This window comes from Talpa occidentalis, unplaced genomic scaffold, assembly GCF_014898055.3.
Source record: "Talpa occidentalis isolate TD23 unplaced genomic scaffold, MPIMG_talOcc4v2.1 talOcc4.5, whole genome shotgun sequence".
NCBI lineage: Eukaryota > Metazoa > Chordata > Mammalia > Eulipotyphla > Talpidae > Talpa > Talpa occidentalis.
The window spans coordinates 99,306,841-99,321,768 of record NW_023604861.1 but is presented as its reverse complement, the minus strand read 5'-3'; the positions used below and the strand labels follow the sequence as shown (position 1 = coordinate 99,321,768).

The 14,928-nt window shown below is 51.8% G+C and overlaps 1 protein-coding gene across 3 annotated transcripts; it reads right to left on the bottom strand.

Moving 5' to 3' along the window:
* Positions 1-437: 437 nt before the first annotated feature.
* On the bottom strand, positions 438-14,581 carry LOC119259916 (tyrosine-protein kinase ZAP-70). 3 transcript variants are annotated; one of them, XM_037528907.1, is made up of 12 exons: positions 14,180-14,581; positions 13,475-13,635; positions 5,712-5,850; positions 5,523-5,610; positions 5,400-5,446; positions 5,137-5,188; positions 3,897-4,089; positions 3,107-3,313; positions 2,470-2,662; positions 2,238-2,378; positions 2,029-2,141; positions 438-822 (listed from the first exon to the last, which is right to left on the bottom strand). In XM_037528907.1, exons 1-12 carry the CDS (start codon positions 14,579-14,581, stop codon positions 699-701), a joined length of 1,860 nt encoding a protein of 619 aa, XP_037384804.1. In that variant the 3' UTR covers positions 438-698. The 3 variants fall into 3 exon arrangements, with proteins under 3 accessions (XP_037384804.1, XP_037384805.1, XP_037384806.1); XM_037528908.1 differs by having other exon boundaries at positions 5,137-5,182; positions 5,529-5,610; XM_037528909.1 differs by having other exon boundaries at positions 5,137-5,190; positions 5,402-5,446; positions 5,529-5,610.
* Positions 14,582-14,928: the final 347 nt, after the last annotated feature.

Below are 14,928 nucleotides of genomic sequence, written 5' to 3'. Positions count from 1 at the left end.
TGGAGAGAATTTAAAATACTCTTTTCAAAAATATTTAAAATATTTCCCTTGGGTGGGACGTGGGAGGAGGGATAAGCATTTATTAAAATCTTTCCAAGTGATGCTAACACGTCCCCAGCGTGGAGAGTGCCCCTCTCATGCAATTAACACGAGTAGGGAAGCTGAGGCCCCGATGCGCACAGTCCCCCGGCCCCCACACTCAGCCTGCCTCAATTTCCCCACACTGCCATAACCCCTCATGTGCATAAACATGTTCCCAGGCTGGAGACGTGAGAAACCCGGCCCTCCGATCCTGGGGGTCATGTCTGGGCCCGCACAAGAAAAATTGCTTTCAGGCACTTCTCATGGACCCCTTTCAGTGACCCGACCCCATTCCTGGTCCCACCTTCTCCCCAGAAAAGATGAGGCATCTCAAACAAGAGAGAAGCTGAGTTTATTCCAGTGATCTAGGACTTGCCGCCTGAAGATTCCCAGAGGCTTGCCTTTCAGGGCCCAGAGGAAAAAAGGGTCCTTGTTGTAAGCAGTACCCCCTCACCTCAGCCCAGGACCAGGCTATAACACCCTATTCTTCACATTAACCAGAGAGCATGGTGGCCAGGCCAGGAGTGCCCTGCCAGACGGAGGTCCAGGGCTAGGATTGAGTGCACAGGAGAAAGGGCTGGGGTGCAGAGGCCCGAAAGCCCCAAACAGGCTGAGGCTCAGGCACAAGCAGCCTCAGTTCCCTTTCCACTCCCCGGGGGGTCTTCCACCTTGCTCGCCATGCTGTAGTAGTAGGTCCGCATGCGCTGCTCCACGGTCAGGAAGTCTGGGCGATTCTCCCACCTGTGGGTTGTGGTAGATCAAGGCCACTGACCACATCCCAGAACCCAATGTCAGCGTGAGGGTAGACATGCATGGGGCCCAGAAAATCAGTGGGGCTGTGTGTGGTGGTGGGAGGGTACTGAGTAACAGGGAGATCTCTTGGGAGTTCCAGCAACACTGGAACTCAAGTGTTGCTGTACCACCTCACGGAAGAGCTGCTGACATACAGGATGTTGGGGAAACCATCTATCAAGTGTTAACTGGTGGGGATTTATGGAAATGAATTCATTTAGGTTGGGGCGATGGCTACTGAGCATGGGGAGCTGGGACACTGAATATATTAAGAGCCAGGGTATTTGTGTGCTAGGTGAGGGCACACGGAGGTGCAAGTATGCTGCCCATTCTCGAGCAGGTCGGAGTACTGAGGGTGGGCTCAGCCAGCGGAGACTGAGGTACTAGTGGTTTTGTGTGTGGACTATCCATGTATTGTGTTGGGGTATTTAGTGCTAGACTATAGATATTGGGGTGTTGGTGGAAACTGAGTGTTTCCTGGGTAATACATGTTGGGGTGGGGAGGGACTGATCATTTATTATTTGTTTGTCACAAATAGGGTGATATTTAGTTATGGGTAAATATCTAATGGGTAAGTCTTATGGGTGTCTTAGTGTCAGTGTCAGAGATGTTGGTCAGTAGATATTGAGGCAGGAAAGGTATCAGCCGTTGGAATGTCCGTTGCTGGGCACTGGGCTTCAACCAGAGGTAGGATTTTGAAAATACTGAATGTTTGGGTGTGTCACTGTGGCCTGCCCTGGTAATTAGGCGTTGAATGTTGGCTGGTGGTGGACTAAGAAATTAGATACTAGAATATTAGCCGGTATCCTCAGTATTGGTATCATCTGTTGGATAGTAGAGTACTGACTTATTTAAGTGTTGCCAGATCCATGTGTGAAGTATCCAGTGTTGGCTGGTGGGGGACAGAGGTTTCAGATGCTGGGTGTCTGCAGGCCAGGTGTGGGGATGTTGGCCCAGTCGGGCACTGGAGGGTCAATGTTTGAAGAATTAAGCACAGGTGCAAGTGGGATAAAGGTACTGAGTGTTGGAAAGCTCAAGAATAGGGTGAGTTTGGGTGGAATGACATTGGATAGCATTAAGTTGGACTGATGATTGGGTACCAATCCCTGTCCCAGACCCGGATCAGCAGGTCCCCTCTTGCCCCCCACACTCACTTGTAGATCCAGCAGTCGTTCATGAGCTTGTACATTTCGGGTGGGCAGTCTGGTGGGCACTCCATCCTCTTGCCCTGCTCAATGAAGGCCATGACCTCGGGTCCCTTCATCTTCTGCTCAAGCAGAGATAAGTGTACATGTGAGTAACCAAGGCCCTCACCCTAACCCTCTTCCTGCCCAGCCATCCACCCACCTCTGCCTACACCTGCCTTGTAGGGTTTCTGGCCGTAGGAGAAGGCCTCCCACATGGTGACGCCATAGCTCCAGACATCACTGCGGCTGGAGAACTTGCGGAAGTTGATGCACTCAGGGGCATACCACTTAAGCGGCCACTTCCCTGCTGAGCGGGCCTGGGGAGGGGAAGATGCAGTTAGGGCAGGGCTCAGGGACCTTCCACCCACCAGCCCCATGCATCTGGGCACCCTGCTGATGGGAGCTCACAGTGTAGTAGCTGTCATCGGCACCCAGGGCCTTGGAGAGGCCAAAGTCACTGATCTTGGCATAGTGCCGGTTGACCAGCAGGACATTGCGGGCTGCCAGGTCACGGTGCACAAAGTTCTTTTCCTCCAGGTACTTCATTCCCATGGACACCTGGTGCATCAACTCTGCCACATTGCTGACGGGGATCTCCTCCCTGTGGTGCCAGGAAAGGTAGGGTTAGCAGGGAAGGGATAACCCAAGTTCCCAAGGGGCAAAGTCCACTTCTCTGTCCTAGGTGAGCATGTGTTCAATAGATGCTTATTTAGCACCCTCTGTGCCAGGAATGAGGCTGGGGATGCAGGGCTTGTTGGTTGTTTTTTTTTTAAAAAAAAAAAAAAGGCAATAACCTCTGCCCTCATCCAGTCTCAAGGCTTTAAATATTACCCACAATTTGAAAACTTATACATCTTATACATGTCCAGGGGTCAGGCTCTGCCATCCACATGGTTAACAGCTCTGTGTTGCCAATGTGAAGATGAGTGTCAGAGTGTACAGGGGATGGGCTTGCAAAACTGGGTGTACTCATGGGTGGTATACAAGAGTGTGAGTGGACAGGACCAGCCCCCAGCCCTTAGCACCCAGCCTGCCCGGGGCTCACTTCTTCCCAAACAGGAACTTGTGCAGAGGTCCACCGCCTGCCATCTCCATGACCAGCATGAGGGCCTCGGCCTGGCAGACACCGATAAGTCGCACGATGTAGGGGTTGTCCAGCTGGTGCATGATCTGTGCCTCACGCATCATCTCATCCTTGTCTGACTTCTCTGTGCTCTGCTTCAATACCTTGATGGCCACGTCGATCTGCTTCCTGCACACATGCATACCCGGGGGGGGTGGGGGGTGGGGGCGGTGCATGCATGAACTGCATGGGTCCTGCCCAGCCCCTTTATGTCCCCCAATCTGCCTCTACTCCCTGGACTTTATGAGTGGATGCTGTAGTTTGACTCTTTTCAGGGTCAAGGCCTCATTCCTCCCCTGGCTATAAGAAGTGTTGGCTCAGGCAACTCAGAGCTGAGTTCCTCACCAAAAACAGCTCCTCAATGAAAAGAATTGCCTTGAAGTTACACCCCTCCCAGGGGTAACTTGCATCAAATGACTGGTCCATGCAGAGGTACAGGGGAGGCCTCTCTGTAGCTCCCCGGGGTTGGCCAAAGCTTCTGTTGCAACTGCAGCCCAGCCCAGTCTCTCACTGGCTGAGGCTGCTTTGCTCATTCCTTCTCAAGCATTGCCTATGCGCTGTTTTAGGAACCCACCGGCATGCTGCCCCAGGAGCTGTTCCCAAGCGTACTAATATGACATCCTGACTGCAACCCGCAAGGCCTAATGAGGGCACGCTCCTCCTCTGCTTCCCACCACAGAGGTTCACCCCACCAAGGCAAGGGTGACCCTACTTGCGCATGCGGTAGACGCCTTGGCGCACTGAGCCAAAGTTGCCAGAGCCAAGTTCAATTTCAGCCATCAGGAGGTTCTCACGCTTCAGGAAGAGCTTCTTGTCCTTGAGTTCCTCGGGGTCACTGTAGGGGCTCTCATACACGCTGGTGTCCATGGGCATTGGCCGAGCTTTCTCTGGGGATGTTAGGCGCGCTGGGCACACACACAGGTGGGAACCCACAGTCAGGAGGAGGGAGACAGATGACAGCTGGGGAGCACAGGACAGCCTGGCAGCCCACAAGTACGTGTCCTGGACAGGGGTGCATCGTCCAGAGAATACACAGGCACATGTGTACACATGTGTTCAAGTGTGCATACACTTGCATGTATTCCTGGGCCCATCCATAAGTGTACTGGGAAGACACACCCAAGTGGACTCTAAAGGTGTGTGCATCTGTGAGAGTGTATAACAATGGGCACTGGCTGGAGTGTGCACACACATGTATGTCCCTGTGTGTTCATGCATTTTCACCCTTGTTTGCTCCCACCCATGTGTGCTGGGTGTGCTGGGGTCCAAAGGCATGTGTGCTGGGGTCCAAAGGCATGTCTGCAAGAGTAGCCAGAGTGTGCCAGCTGGAGTGCGCATACCTGTGCAGAGGTGTGCACTGGCATGTGCACCTATGCCTGTGCCTGGCGTATCTGTGTGTGCAGCACTAGCCACATTTACAAGGACTCTGAAGGTGGACACACAGCCACACTTGTCCCCTGCGCACACACGTGGGCAGGCTGGCTTCCTGTCACACACATGAGCGTCTGCAGCAGGAACAAGGCTCTGGAGCCTCCCTGCCTGGGTTCAGATCCCACTCCAGCACTACCTAGGACCTTAGAAAGCTACTTGCTTTCCTTTCTCATCCATAAATGAGAAGAATAATCATAACAACTTCCTATGACGTGTTAAGTGAATTCGATGAGTTCATAAATACACAAGCTGGGAGTCTGCCTGACACATACCGATGCTTAACAGGTATGTCTGTGCCCGTGCAGCCCAGACACGGCCACTGTACCCCCCTGTGAGTCGGCAGGTACCCCATGTACATGCACGCAGGCAGGTGTGAGCAGAGTGGTGTGTGCACAGGACAAACCAAGCCACCGCCACGGGGCAGCCCTGGCCCACACCCCTCTCACTCCACCCCAGAACGCAGCCAGGGACCTTGCTCCCAGCCTCAGACAGGCCCCCACACTCAACCTCTGTCAGCTCACCTGGTTCAGGAGTGTATCCATCTGAGTTGAGGGTGTCGATCCGTCTCTGAGGTTAAAGGTCACAGGGTCAGCATGGGTGCGAGGGCCCAAGTAGAGGTCACCAAGCCAGTCCTCTCATGAGACCCATCTCCTCTGAGGACTCCCAGGGGCAGTGCTGGGGGACCCTCTTCTGTCCCAACTCCAGTGTAGCCTCACCCTGGGGACAGGATCCATCGCCCGCCCGCCAACTTTGGGGTCCCAACCTTAGATGCCAGCCTACTCACGTGGGTGAATGTGGATGGATGGGCTGGGAGTGTGGGAGCAGCGGCCCCTGGGGGAGCAAAAAAGACAGTCAGACGGTGGGGGAGGGGGTCTTCTGCTCACACCATGTCCACTACCCCACTCACCTGAGCTGGCGCTGGCAGTGGCATTGGGGCAGGGCTCCCGCAGGCAGAAGATGAGCCCATCGGCCTTCACCTTCAGGTACTCTACCAGCTGCAAGGTGAGGGCGTCAGGGCCAGGGCTCCTCTCTCCCCTAAGAGCCTGAGCATGCCACCACAGCCTCTCTCCCACAACAGGGTAGATGGGCAACTTACCTGCCAGAGCGTGTCAAACTTGGTCCCCTCGGGAATGCAGTACTTGCCCGCCTTGTCCTGGCTGATAAGGTAGTGATACACGGCTTTCCCGTAGATCAGGGACAGTGCATACGTGCCCTGCTCCTTCCGGGGCCTCAGCCTGGTGGGGACAAGGAGGAGACGTCACCCCTACAACGAGCTGGCCCCTCCTCTGGTACCCCCTCCTGTACCCCACTTCCTGCATACATATCCTGCGGACTCTGCACCACATTACTTCATAAAGAAGTGGCAGTGATGGTGGGAGTTGGGGTCAGGCCTTACTCATCATCCAGATTTCCGGTGGGTAGAGTGGGGAGCCAAAGGGAGAATGGCGTGTTCACAGGGAGACACAGCCATCCACAGAGCAGACAGGTCCCTGAATGCCCGTCACCCTGCCACTCACAGTTGGACACCTGACCATCCAGGGGGACATTTGGCCATCCGCAGGGGACACCTGGCCCTCCGTGGCCGAATAGTTGGCTTTCCATAGAAGACACTCAATTACTGGGTTGGGGGCACATTTGGTTGTTCAGGGTGTACACAGGCCATCCGTCAAGGGATATTTGCCCCTCCATGGAAGACAGAGCCTCTCTCAGGGACACACAGGTAGATTTAATAGTATTCTTTTGGGAAGAGAAATTCATTTCTATATGAAATGCAACAAAAGCAAGCTCATGGCACCTGTGCTGCGTACAAATCTGAATGAATCACCTTGTCATCATAACAGATTAACCTTCAACAGAAGGAACCCCTGATTGTCCTCATTTGAAAGTTTGCCAAAATAAGCAACTCTTCCAAGTCTATGAATGGGACTAGCGCCCCTCAAAGACGGCACCTTTGTGCCATGGGAAGCGATCCATCCACACGTGTGCACACACAGGCCAACCTGATCACACCCAACATATGAACACAACACACATCTAGAGCCAGATGCTTAAGCCCCACTCCCCATGGTGAAACCAGGCAATGGTTGTATGTTGAGTCTCTGGCACAACGTTCTAGTTATGTATGTACTTCCAAATGGAGGGATGAGAGCAGTTGGAGGAGGGGGGACTCTTGGGCCCCACTCTGAGCAAATATTTCCTAAGTATGTAGCATATGCTGGGCACTACCCTGAGGGTAGGGATACAGTGGTGAACATAGCAGACAGGGGCCATCTTACAACCAGGCTCTTCACTAGGCCCAAGGGACAGTGAAATATTCTTAAACGGTCACGCCAAAACCTGAGTGAGGCATGGCAGCCCTCTCCTGTCGTGCCTGCTGCTCCCCTCAGCAGTGTAGTTCAGTCGTCTGCCTGTTCTGCTCCCCACACTGTCTCTGGTGAATCCTCTCACCCTCCCGCGCCTCTGGCCTGTACCCTAGTGCCTGTAAAAATAAATCTTTAAAAAAAATTTTTTTTTAAAAACCTGAGTGAGGGGCAGACTGGGGGCTATAAACACCCCACCCTCAGATAGCAGTTTCCTTGGGGAACAATATAATGATGGGGGATTAGTTCCCAGCCTAGCCAGCGACAGCTGGGAAACCAAAAAGCGGGGGTGCCTACGAGAAAAGAAGAGAACCCCATAGCAAACTAAGAAACACGAATGTCACACAGAAAGGAAAGCACTTCCACACCCAGGCTCGTGAACTAGCCCAGAGGTCGTGGTCTCTAACTACTACTCTCCTCTTCTGAGAAGTGAAAACACCTCTTAAGGTGAACGCTTAAGTTTTGAACTGACAACAGAAACTCAACACCCAGTCATTTGCCAGCAAATGTGTGTGAATATTGAAAAAAAAAAGAAAGAAAAGAAAAGCCACAGTATTAGACACTTCTTCCTATCAATAGAGTCTGTTTCTGTGTCTCCTAAAGCAGGGCTTGACTATGTGACTTGCTTTGGTCAAGAAAACATTAGCAAACATGACACAGGAAAAGCATGAAAAGAGGCTGAGAACTGGAGCGTGCCTGCCAGCCACTCCCAGCAGCCCTTGGAGCACCATGAGAAGTAGTCTGTGCTAACCTGCTGGAGACACCCCAGCTTGCCAGAGGCACCCCAGCTTGCCAACTGCTAGGTATGTGAGTAAGGCCTCCTAAATCATCCATTTTCAATCGACCCTCTAGAGGACTGCAGACTCATGAGTGAGCTTGAAAAAAACCAGCAGAAGAACCACCCAGCTGAGCTAGGTCCAAATTTCCAGCCATTGCATCAAGTGGGATTAAATGACTGTTAATTGAAACCATGACATTTTAGGGTGTTTTATTATACTGTAAAGGCTAACTGATACCCCCTCTTTGGAAAGAGACATGTGAGTTCATGGAAGGCAGTCATTCATTCTTAATTAATAACCACATAAGCAAAGACACAGGTGAGTCCCCATATATATTTTAATACCACAAATTCTTGTATATTTACCAAAAACCACCAGGTGGTGGCAGTTCTATGTCCTTGCAGTTCAAACTTGAGCTTAAGCTAGAGACACAGGCTGAGAAATCAACTTGTATCTTCTGAAATAAGCAGAAAGAAAAAGAAAAATACTGGATGGTCTCACTCATAGCAGGAATCTGGAAAACTTAAATAAGGGACCAGGAAAAAGAATAACTATAAGAAAGAAAATATCAAAATCAACAAATAACTATGAACAAGAGACACTCTATGGGGGGTGGGGGGCAGGGAAAGGAGGGCTTGGGGTCAAAATAAGGGGGTTGTAATTGTATGGAGAATTTAAAAATAACATTTAAATTTAAAAAATAAAAAAATAAAAATTTTGAGTTTGCAATGAGAAAAAAAAAATATGCAGACTCTGATAATGGTAACCAAAAATAAGAGCTACTATTGAAGATACAAATTCTTTGCATATTTGTATTTAATCTTCATACCATTCTTCACAGACACTATTAGTAGTTACTAAAGATGAAGAAACTGAGGCATAAGGCAATTACATCTCTTGCCTAATCTGCAGCCACATGAACAAGCTCAACGTGGGAGTTGAATAAAGGATTCAAATCCATTTCTAACTTGCAGTTAATTGCTACTTAAGTTTGAGAGCCAATCTGTTACAGATTACCTGTGCAGTCCCAAACAAGTTGCTTAGCCTCTGTGTGGCTCAGTTTCCACACATGCAAAATGAGATCAATGAAGTAAATCGGAGGTTCTTTGCCTGAAAAGAGCTCCTAGCATGAGGTTCAGGATCAACCATGATCTGATACAAAGGCATGCAAAATCTCTGGGGCACATAAGTTCTAGAGAGTTGAGAGAGGGGTTTAGCCTCAGTAAGATCCCCAAAGGGGTCTGTGATCACAAATGTTGAGATACACTGAATATACTTTTTTTTTTTAAAGATTTATTTATTTTTATTTATTTATTTATACAAGCACTGGGTACAGTCAGAAGCGCGGGAGGGTGAGAGAATTCACCAGAGCCAGAGCGGGGAGCAGAGCAGGCAGAAGGACCGAAGTACACTGCTGAGGGGAGCAGCGGGCGGCAGGAGAGGTCTGCGCGCCATGCGGGACCCTCCTCTGGTGGCCGGGGAGCAGCCGGGGATCGAACTGGCGCTGCAGAGGCTGCGGGCAGCTTCGCAACCCAGCGCTCAACCAGTGAGCCACCGGGGAGGCCCAACACTAAATATACTTTTTTTTTTTTAATAGAGGCATTTTTTTTCTTTGTTTGTTTGTTTTTTGTTTATTTGTTTGTTTTGTTTATACAAGCACTGGGCACAGTCAGAAGCGCGGGAGGGTGAGAGAATTCACCAGAGCCAGAACGGGGAGCAGAGCAGGCAGAAGGACCAAAGTACACTGCTGAGGGGAGCAGCGGGCGGCAGGAGAGGTCCTCACGCCATGTGGGACCCTCCTCCGGTGGCCGGGGAGCAGCCGGGGATTGAACCGGCACCGCAGAGGCCGCGGGCAGCTTCGCAACCCCACGCTCAACCGCTGCGCCACCGGGGAGGCCCTAAATATACTTTTTAAGGCCCTTTCCAAGGATCAAGTTTCTTTTCAAGTTGAATCAATCACACTGAAATTATATGGAAATGAAGCAAGTTTTGCAGCAAACATCACTAGGTACAATTCCACCCCATGCTCAGCACCTCTGCACTGTGGCCAAAGGTAATCATGGCCTTGCTCTAAATTGCAGGCCTGAGCAGCATGGGTCTTTTTATCATACCTGTTCCATTGTATCAAAATTAGATCGTTCTAGACCCAACGCAGGCATGGTGATCTACCAGGGATTCCTCTCACCCCTACCCCATGCAAGGTTCTGTGCCTACAGCTTTGACCTTAGACCTAACTACATATTGAGAAAATAGTTATTGAACTGGAGGAACCACAGAAGAATCTCCAATGGTTGCTGTCTTAGCCTCCCTTGCCTGATTTTCCAGGATTCTTGCTCACTGTGCTGCTTTTAGTCTCTTGATATTTCCCCAGCATGAGTTACTGTGACTCACAACGTCACTGCTCCAACTGTTTCTAAACTCAGTGCCAGCCTCGACCTCTGGACTAAACCCTGATCCTAGCTCCCTCAGCCTCAACCTCCCACAGTCAACGCTGATCCTATGTGTCTTTGAAACCAGCCGGACATCCAAAGCACTCACATTTGCTCAAAGCTGTTGACCCTGATTCTCCTGAGATGCTTTTACCTCAATAGACTAGTCAACCCCAAGTTCTGTCACAATCTCTGGTATGTTTATGGAAAAAAGACTGCAAACTTTTCTCTATGAAATGCCTTCCATAGGCGTTTAAGATATGAAACAGTTGAAAGCTGGCTGCAGTGGGGGCTCAGAATGCCACCTGTTCCACCTCCACTCACTTTTTGCACCCCCTTCCCCAGAAGCCTTTCATACTTGCAGGATGACTTAAGGAATCTGGGGGAAAGTATTAATATCACCAGACTAGTGGAATCATCATCTGTATGTGTATATTTGTGTGAATGTGAGGTGGGAAGGCAAGACAGACTAGGAGGAGAGAAGAGGAAAGAAAAACAAAGACAAAAGAGAGGCAAAGACAGACTCCAGGGTGAGACTGGGAAACAAAAAAATAAATTAGGGACTTGAGATGAAATCAGAGGAGGAGGGCTTCCCCTGGTGGCGCAGCAGTTGAGCACTGGGCTGGGAAGCTGCCCACAGCCTCTGCAGCGCCGGTTCGATCCCCGGCCACCGGCAAGGGTCCCACATGGCGCGCAGACCTCTCCTGCCACCCGCTGCTCCCATCAGCAGTGTATTTCGTCGGTCTGCCTGTTCTGTTCCCCACTCTGGCTCTGGTGAATTCTCTCACCCTCCCGTGCTACTGGCTGCCCAGTGCTTGTATAAATAAATAAATAAATCTTTAAAAAAAAAAATCAGAGGAGGAACTCTAGACTGCAATAACAAAGAAAGATGAAGTTACACTTCCTGATGGGAAAAACATGAACAGGAGAAAGAATCAGCCCCACCAATAGGAGCACGGCAGAACTGCCTTTCCTAGGGTTGGGCTTGGAGGGAACCCCCGGATATTCAGGCACCTGGGTTCCATGTGCAAGAGCAAGTGAGAGGTGAATGTGTGTGGTCATGTGACCAAATGCTGGCAATGTCTTAGTGGGCATCACACCCGAGAGGGAGCATGTGCACCATCTGGATAAAGGTGGGTAACATCTGGACAAGCACCTGCCAGAAGTGATGGAGCCCTCTAGAAGTACCAGATGCAAGCTCTGACCTCAAGTTTACAGTCCAAAGGGGAAGAAAGATAACCCCCAATGCCGATGCTTGAGATGCCCATTACCTTCACTACAAGCACCTTTAACAAGCCCCCAATAGGCCATTTGCCAAAATGGCTGCCTCATTTCTTGTCCCTGGGGCACTGCCTTCCCGATAGTGACTCTGATCTTGGCCATATGACTTGCTTTAGCCAACAGTACATCAGAAACATTACACAAGCAGAGGCTTGAAAAGTGCTTGTGTGTTGCAACTTGCCATCTCTGCCTGTTTCAGGGAGCCCTACAAGCAACCCCATGTGAACAAGCCCAGGCTCCAGCCTGCTGGGTGATGACAGCACCATGGCCAACTCATCCCCATAACCCAAATGACACTGAGCCAAGAGCCAAATACACGAGTTTGGCCATTCCAACCTATTCAGTCCCAGGCAGATGACCCAAACCACAACTCTTCGATTGACTCACAGTTTCGCAAGAAGTGATAAACTTTGTTGTTTTCAACAAGTAAATTTGGGTCTGTTTGTTAGGTCACAAGAGCTGATACAGATGCGAAGTTTACCTTCTTGGAGAAAATAGCCCTTTCTCAGGTTGTTCCAAAGTCATCTTTGCAGCTGAGCATTAATGATAACGTGCATTCACGAGTTCCCTCAAAAGCTTTGGAAACTTCACTCTAATTTACAGCCTACATCTGTTTGGCAGGGTGAAAAAAATTATTTTACCAGCTAGCGGCAGAATCTGGGACCTGCATCTCATGGGACATATGAGCCCACCTCGCGTGAGTGTGGGAGATCAAGGAAAGGGTTAGCCAAATGGGTTAGGCCCAGGAGAGGAGCTTGCCCTAGGGGAGGAGGGTGAGAGTGAAGGTTCAGTCAGGCAGGAACTCAGGCCGAGGATCGACCATGAGAAGACAGTCCCCTGGAAATTCGCAGAAATCATGGGAAGGGCTCTAGACTTCCTGAGGACACAGGAAAGAGGCAGGCACCAAGTTTCTCTATATCGCCAAGCTGACCTTAGCTGACATCTGGAAAACATCTGTCATACAAAGGAACCGTGGTCCAAACCAGAAAGCAGCAGCCCCAGCAGGACCTTCAAACACCCAGCAGGGTTTTTTAAAATAGCTTTTGAGAGACTGCTTTACAATAACAAACACAAGTAGTCACATGGTTCAGCTGTGGCTCAGCCATGAACAGAGACATATACGTTCACCCACAAGTAATAACAGCTAACATTTAGCGCGATTTTGGTATGTGCCAGATACTATATACTATTGCTTTATACACAGCCACTCAGGAGATTCTGTTCTAACAGCCCCTTGGGTAGGCAATAGTATCCTCTGCAGGACAGGTAGAGAGGGTTGCTTCAACACATTTCCAGGGCTCCTACCTCACTCAAGCTAAAAGTCAGCCACCTGCCATCCAACCCTCACTCACTCAGCTCCAAGCCCTCTGGCCCCTTGCTGTTTCTGGAAAGTGCCAAGAACCTCCCTCCTAATCCCTGCACTTGCTATTCCCCCATTGCCAGGAAGACCCTTCTGCTGGAGAGCTGCACAGCTCACTTCTCGCCTCCAATTCTTTCTCAAAAGCCACCTATCAGAGGAGGCTTCCTAATCTAAATGTGCAGCCTGGCCCCACCTACACACAGAGCACTTACCATCATCTGATGTTCTCTGCATTTCACTGATTCATCTTTTTTGTCTAGGAGGGTCACTGACATAGCCCCAATGCCTGCGACAGTGCCTGACACCTAGTAGGTAATCAGTAAATATTTGTTGAATAAAGAAATCAAGGCAGGCAAGTCCAGCTACTCATCGAGAGTCCACAGGAGATAAAGAGCAGAAGTGGAATTCCAGCCCAGGCACTTCAGTTCTGGAGTCCTAACCACTGCTGTTCCTTTCCCACGTAATAGGCCCTTTGCACACTCAGAAGCACACAACACACTAGCAGCGCATGTGAGCTCGGACTCACCCTTCACAGCCCACCTGCACACAGAGCATTGTCCTCCCCCACCCTGTGCAATCCACCTCTGCAATTCTGGTCAACAAGCCCCAGTCTGACCACCCCAAAGCACCAGGCCCCAAACCTCACGTACAGGAACTTGCCGTCGGTCTGGGAACCCGAGTAAAGTTTGCGCTCAGCCTCCTCCCGCGAAAGGCTGCTATGGTACCAGGGCATCCGCTCATGGGCGGTTGTGGCAATGAGCTTCTCCACCTGGGGGGCCTGACTGATGATGGCCTGCTCCAGGGCCTCGCCCTAGGGAAGGGGGTGTAGAGGAGACTTAAGTATCGCCCGGGCAGAGCCACAAGAAAGAACCCTCTTCTACTCCGAGACCCCTCCAGGAGACCCCTGCCCTACCAAGGGACACCAAGGGTGCGGTCCTTCAGGCTGTTGAGGGTACCCACTCCCCCACACACACCCGTCTCCGTGGCCCCTGACCAATACACCCAGGCCCGGTGCAGACAGGGCTATACCCCAGGTCCCCCCTCCCAGTCAGCCCCAGGTTGGTCTCCAGTTTGAAGATCTGGCACTGGTCATAGTGCACGGCTTAGTGCAGATGCTGCCGGAACCATCCTCTAGTTTCCTCCAGAGCCCAAGTCTCCCCACGCTCCAGGCCCAGCTCACACCTCCACCTTCTCTTCAGGCTGCACCTGGGTGGTGTCCCTCAAGCCCTGCCTCAGAGGTCTGGTTTCCAGCCAAGACCCCACTCCTTCAGCGCCCCAATCCCACCCTCTCCCCAGCCACGCTTCCCGCGTCCTCGTTGCTCCCTTGGCCGCCCGCCCCTCCGTCCTGCTCTCACCTCCAGCTTCCAGGTCTGGCGCACGTAGTCGCGAACCATGGCGTCGCGCAGGTTGTCAAAGACCCCAGACTGCGGCTCCATCCCCGACGGCCGGTTGCAGGGCTTGCGCAGGGTGCAGGGCAGCCCGTCGGGGTCTTTTGAATAGAACTCGCAGAGCTCGGCCGGGCCGCAGTGCGGCTTCCCGCCCGCGATGGCGTAGGTGCCGTTGAGCTGGCGCTCGATGGGGAAGTGGTGGAAGCGCACGTCGTGCACCAAGGACAGCACGTAGCCGCCCAGAGAGCGCAGGCACTGGCGCAGCAAGAAGAGCCCGTCGGCCATGCCCGCCAGCTTCAGGTGCTCCTCGGCCTCCGAGCGAGAGATGCTGCCGTAGAAGAAGGGCAGGTGCGCAGCGGGGTCCGGCATCTCCCCAGGCAGGTTGCTTGCTCGCCCAGGTTCTCAGTGCTCTGCGGGTTTAGAGGGTGTTTGGGGGCTCGTCAGGGCCTTGACTTCCCCTCCTGAACCACGCTCGTTGGTCCAGAGATGGTGAGAGAGAACCCACACCGAAAGGCACCCACACCCTACAGCCCGGCGTGCGGAGCCTACTGGGTGGCGGAGTCAACTCGGTGAGGAACCCAGCCTGCTGGGCTGAGATGCGGGAGGCCCCAGCCGACCCCTGACTTCTCAGAACCCCTGTGTGGAGCACCCAGCCACCCGCCCTGGCCTGCATAGACGGGCGCCTGGAACTATTGATTCATTTCTCATGCCCATGT

Coding starts and splice junctions, on each gene's coding strand:
- LOC119259916 (XM_037528907.1), bottom strand. CDS start 14,581: ATGCCGGACCCCGCTGCGCACCTGCCCTTCTTCTACGGCAGCATCTCT. Junction 4,090..5,136: donor TGGATACACTCCTGAACCAG/GTGAGCTGACAG, acceptor GTGTGTGCCCAG/CGCGCCTAACATCCCCAGAG. Junction 2,379..2,469: donor CCGATGACAGCTACTACACT/GTGAGCTCCCAT, acceptor TCCCCTCCCCAG/GCCCGCTCAGCAGGGAAGTG.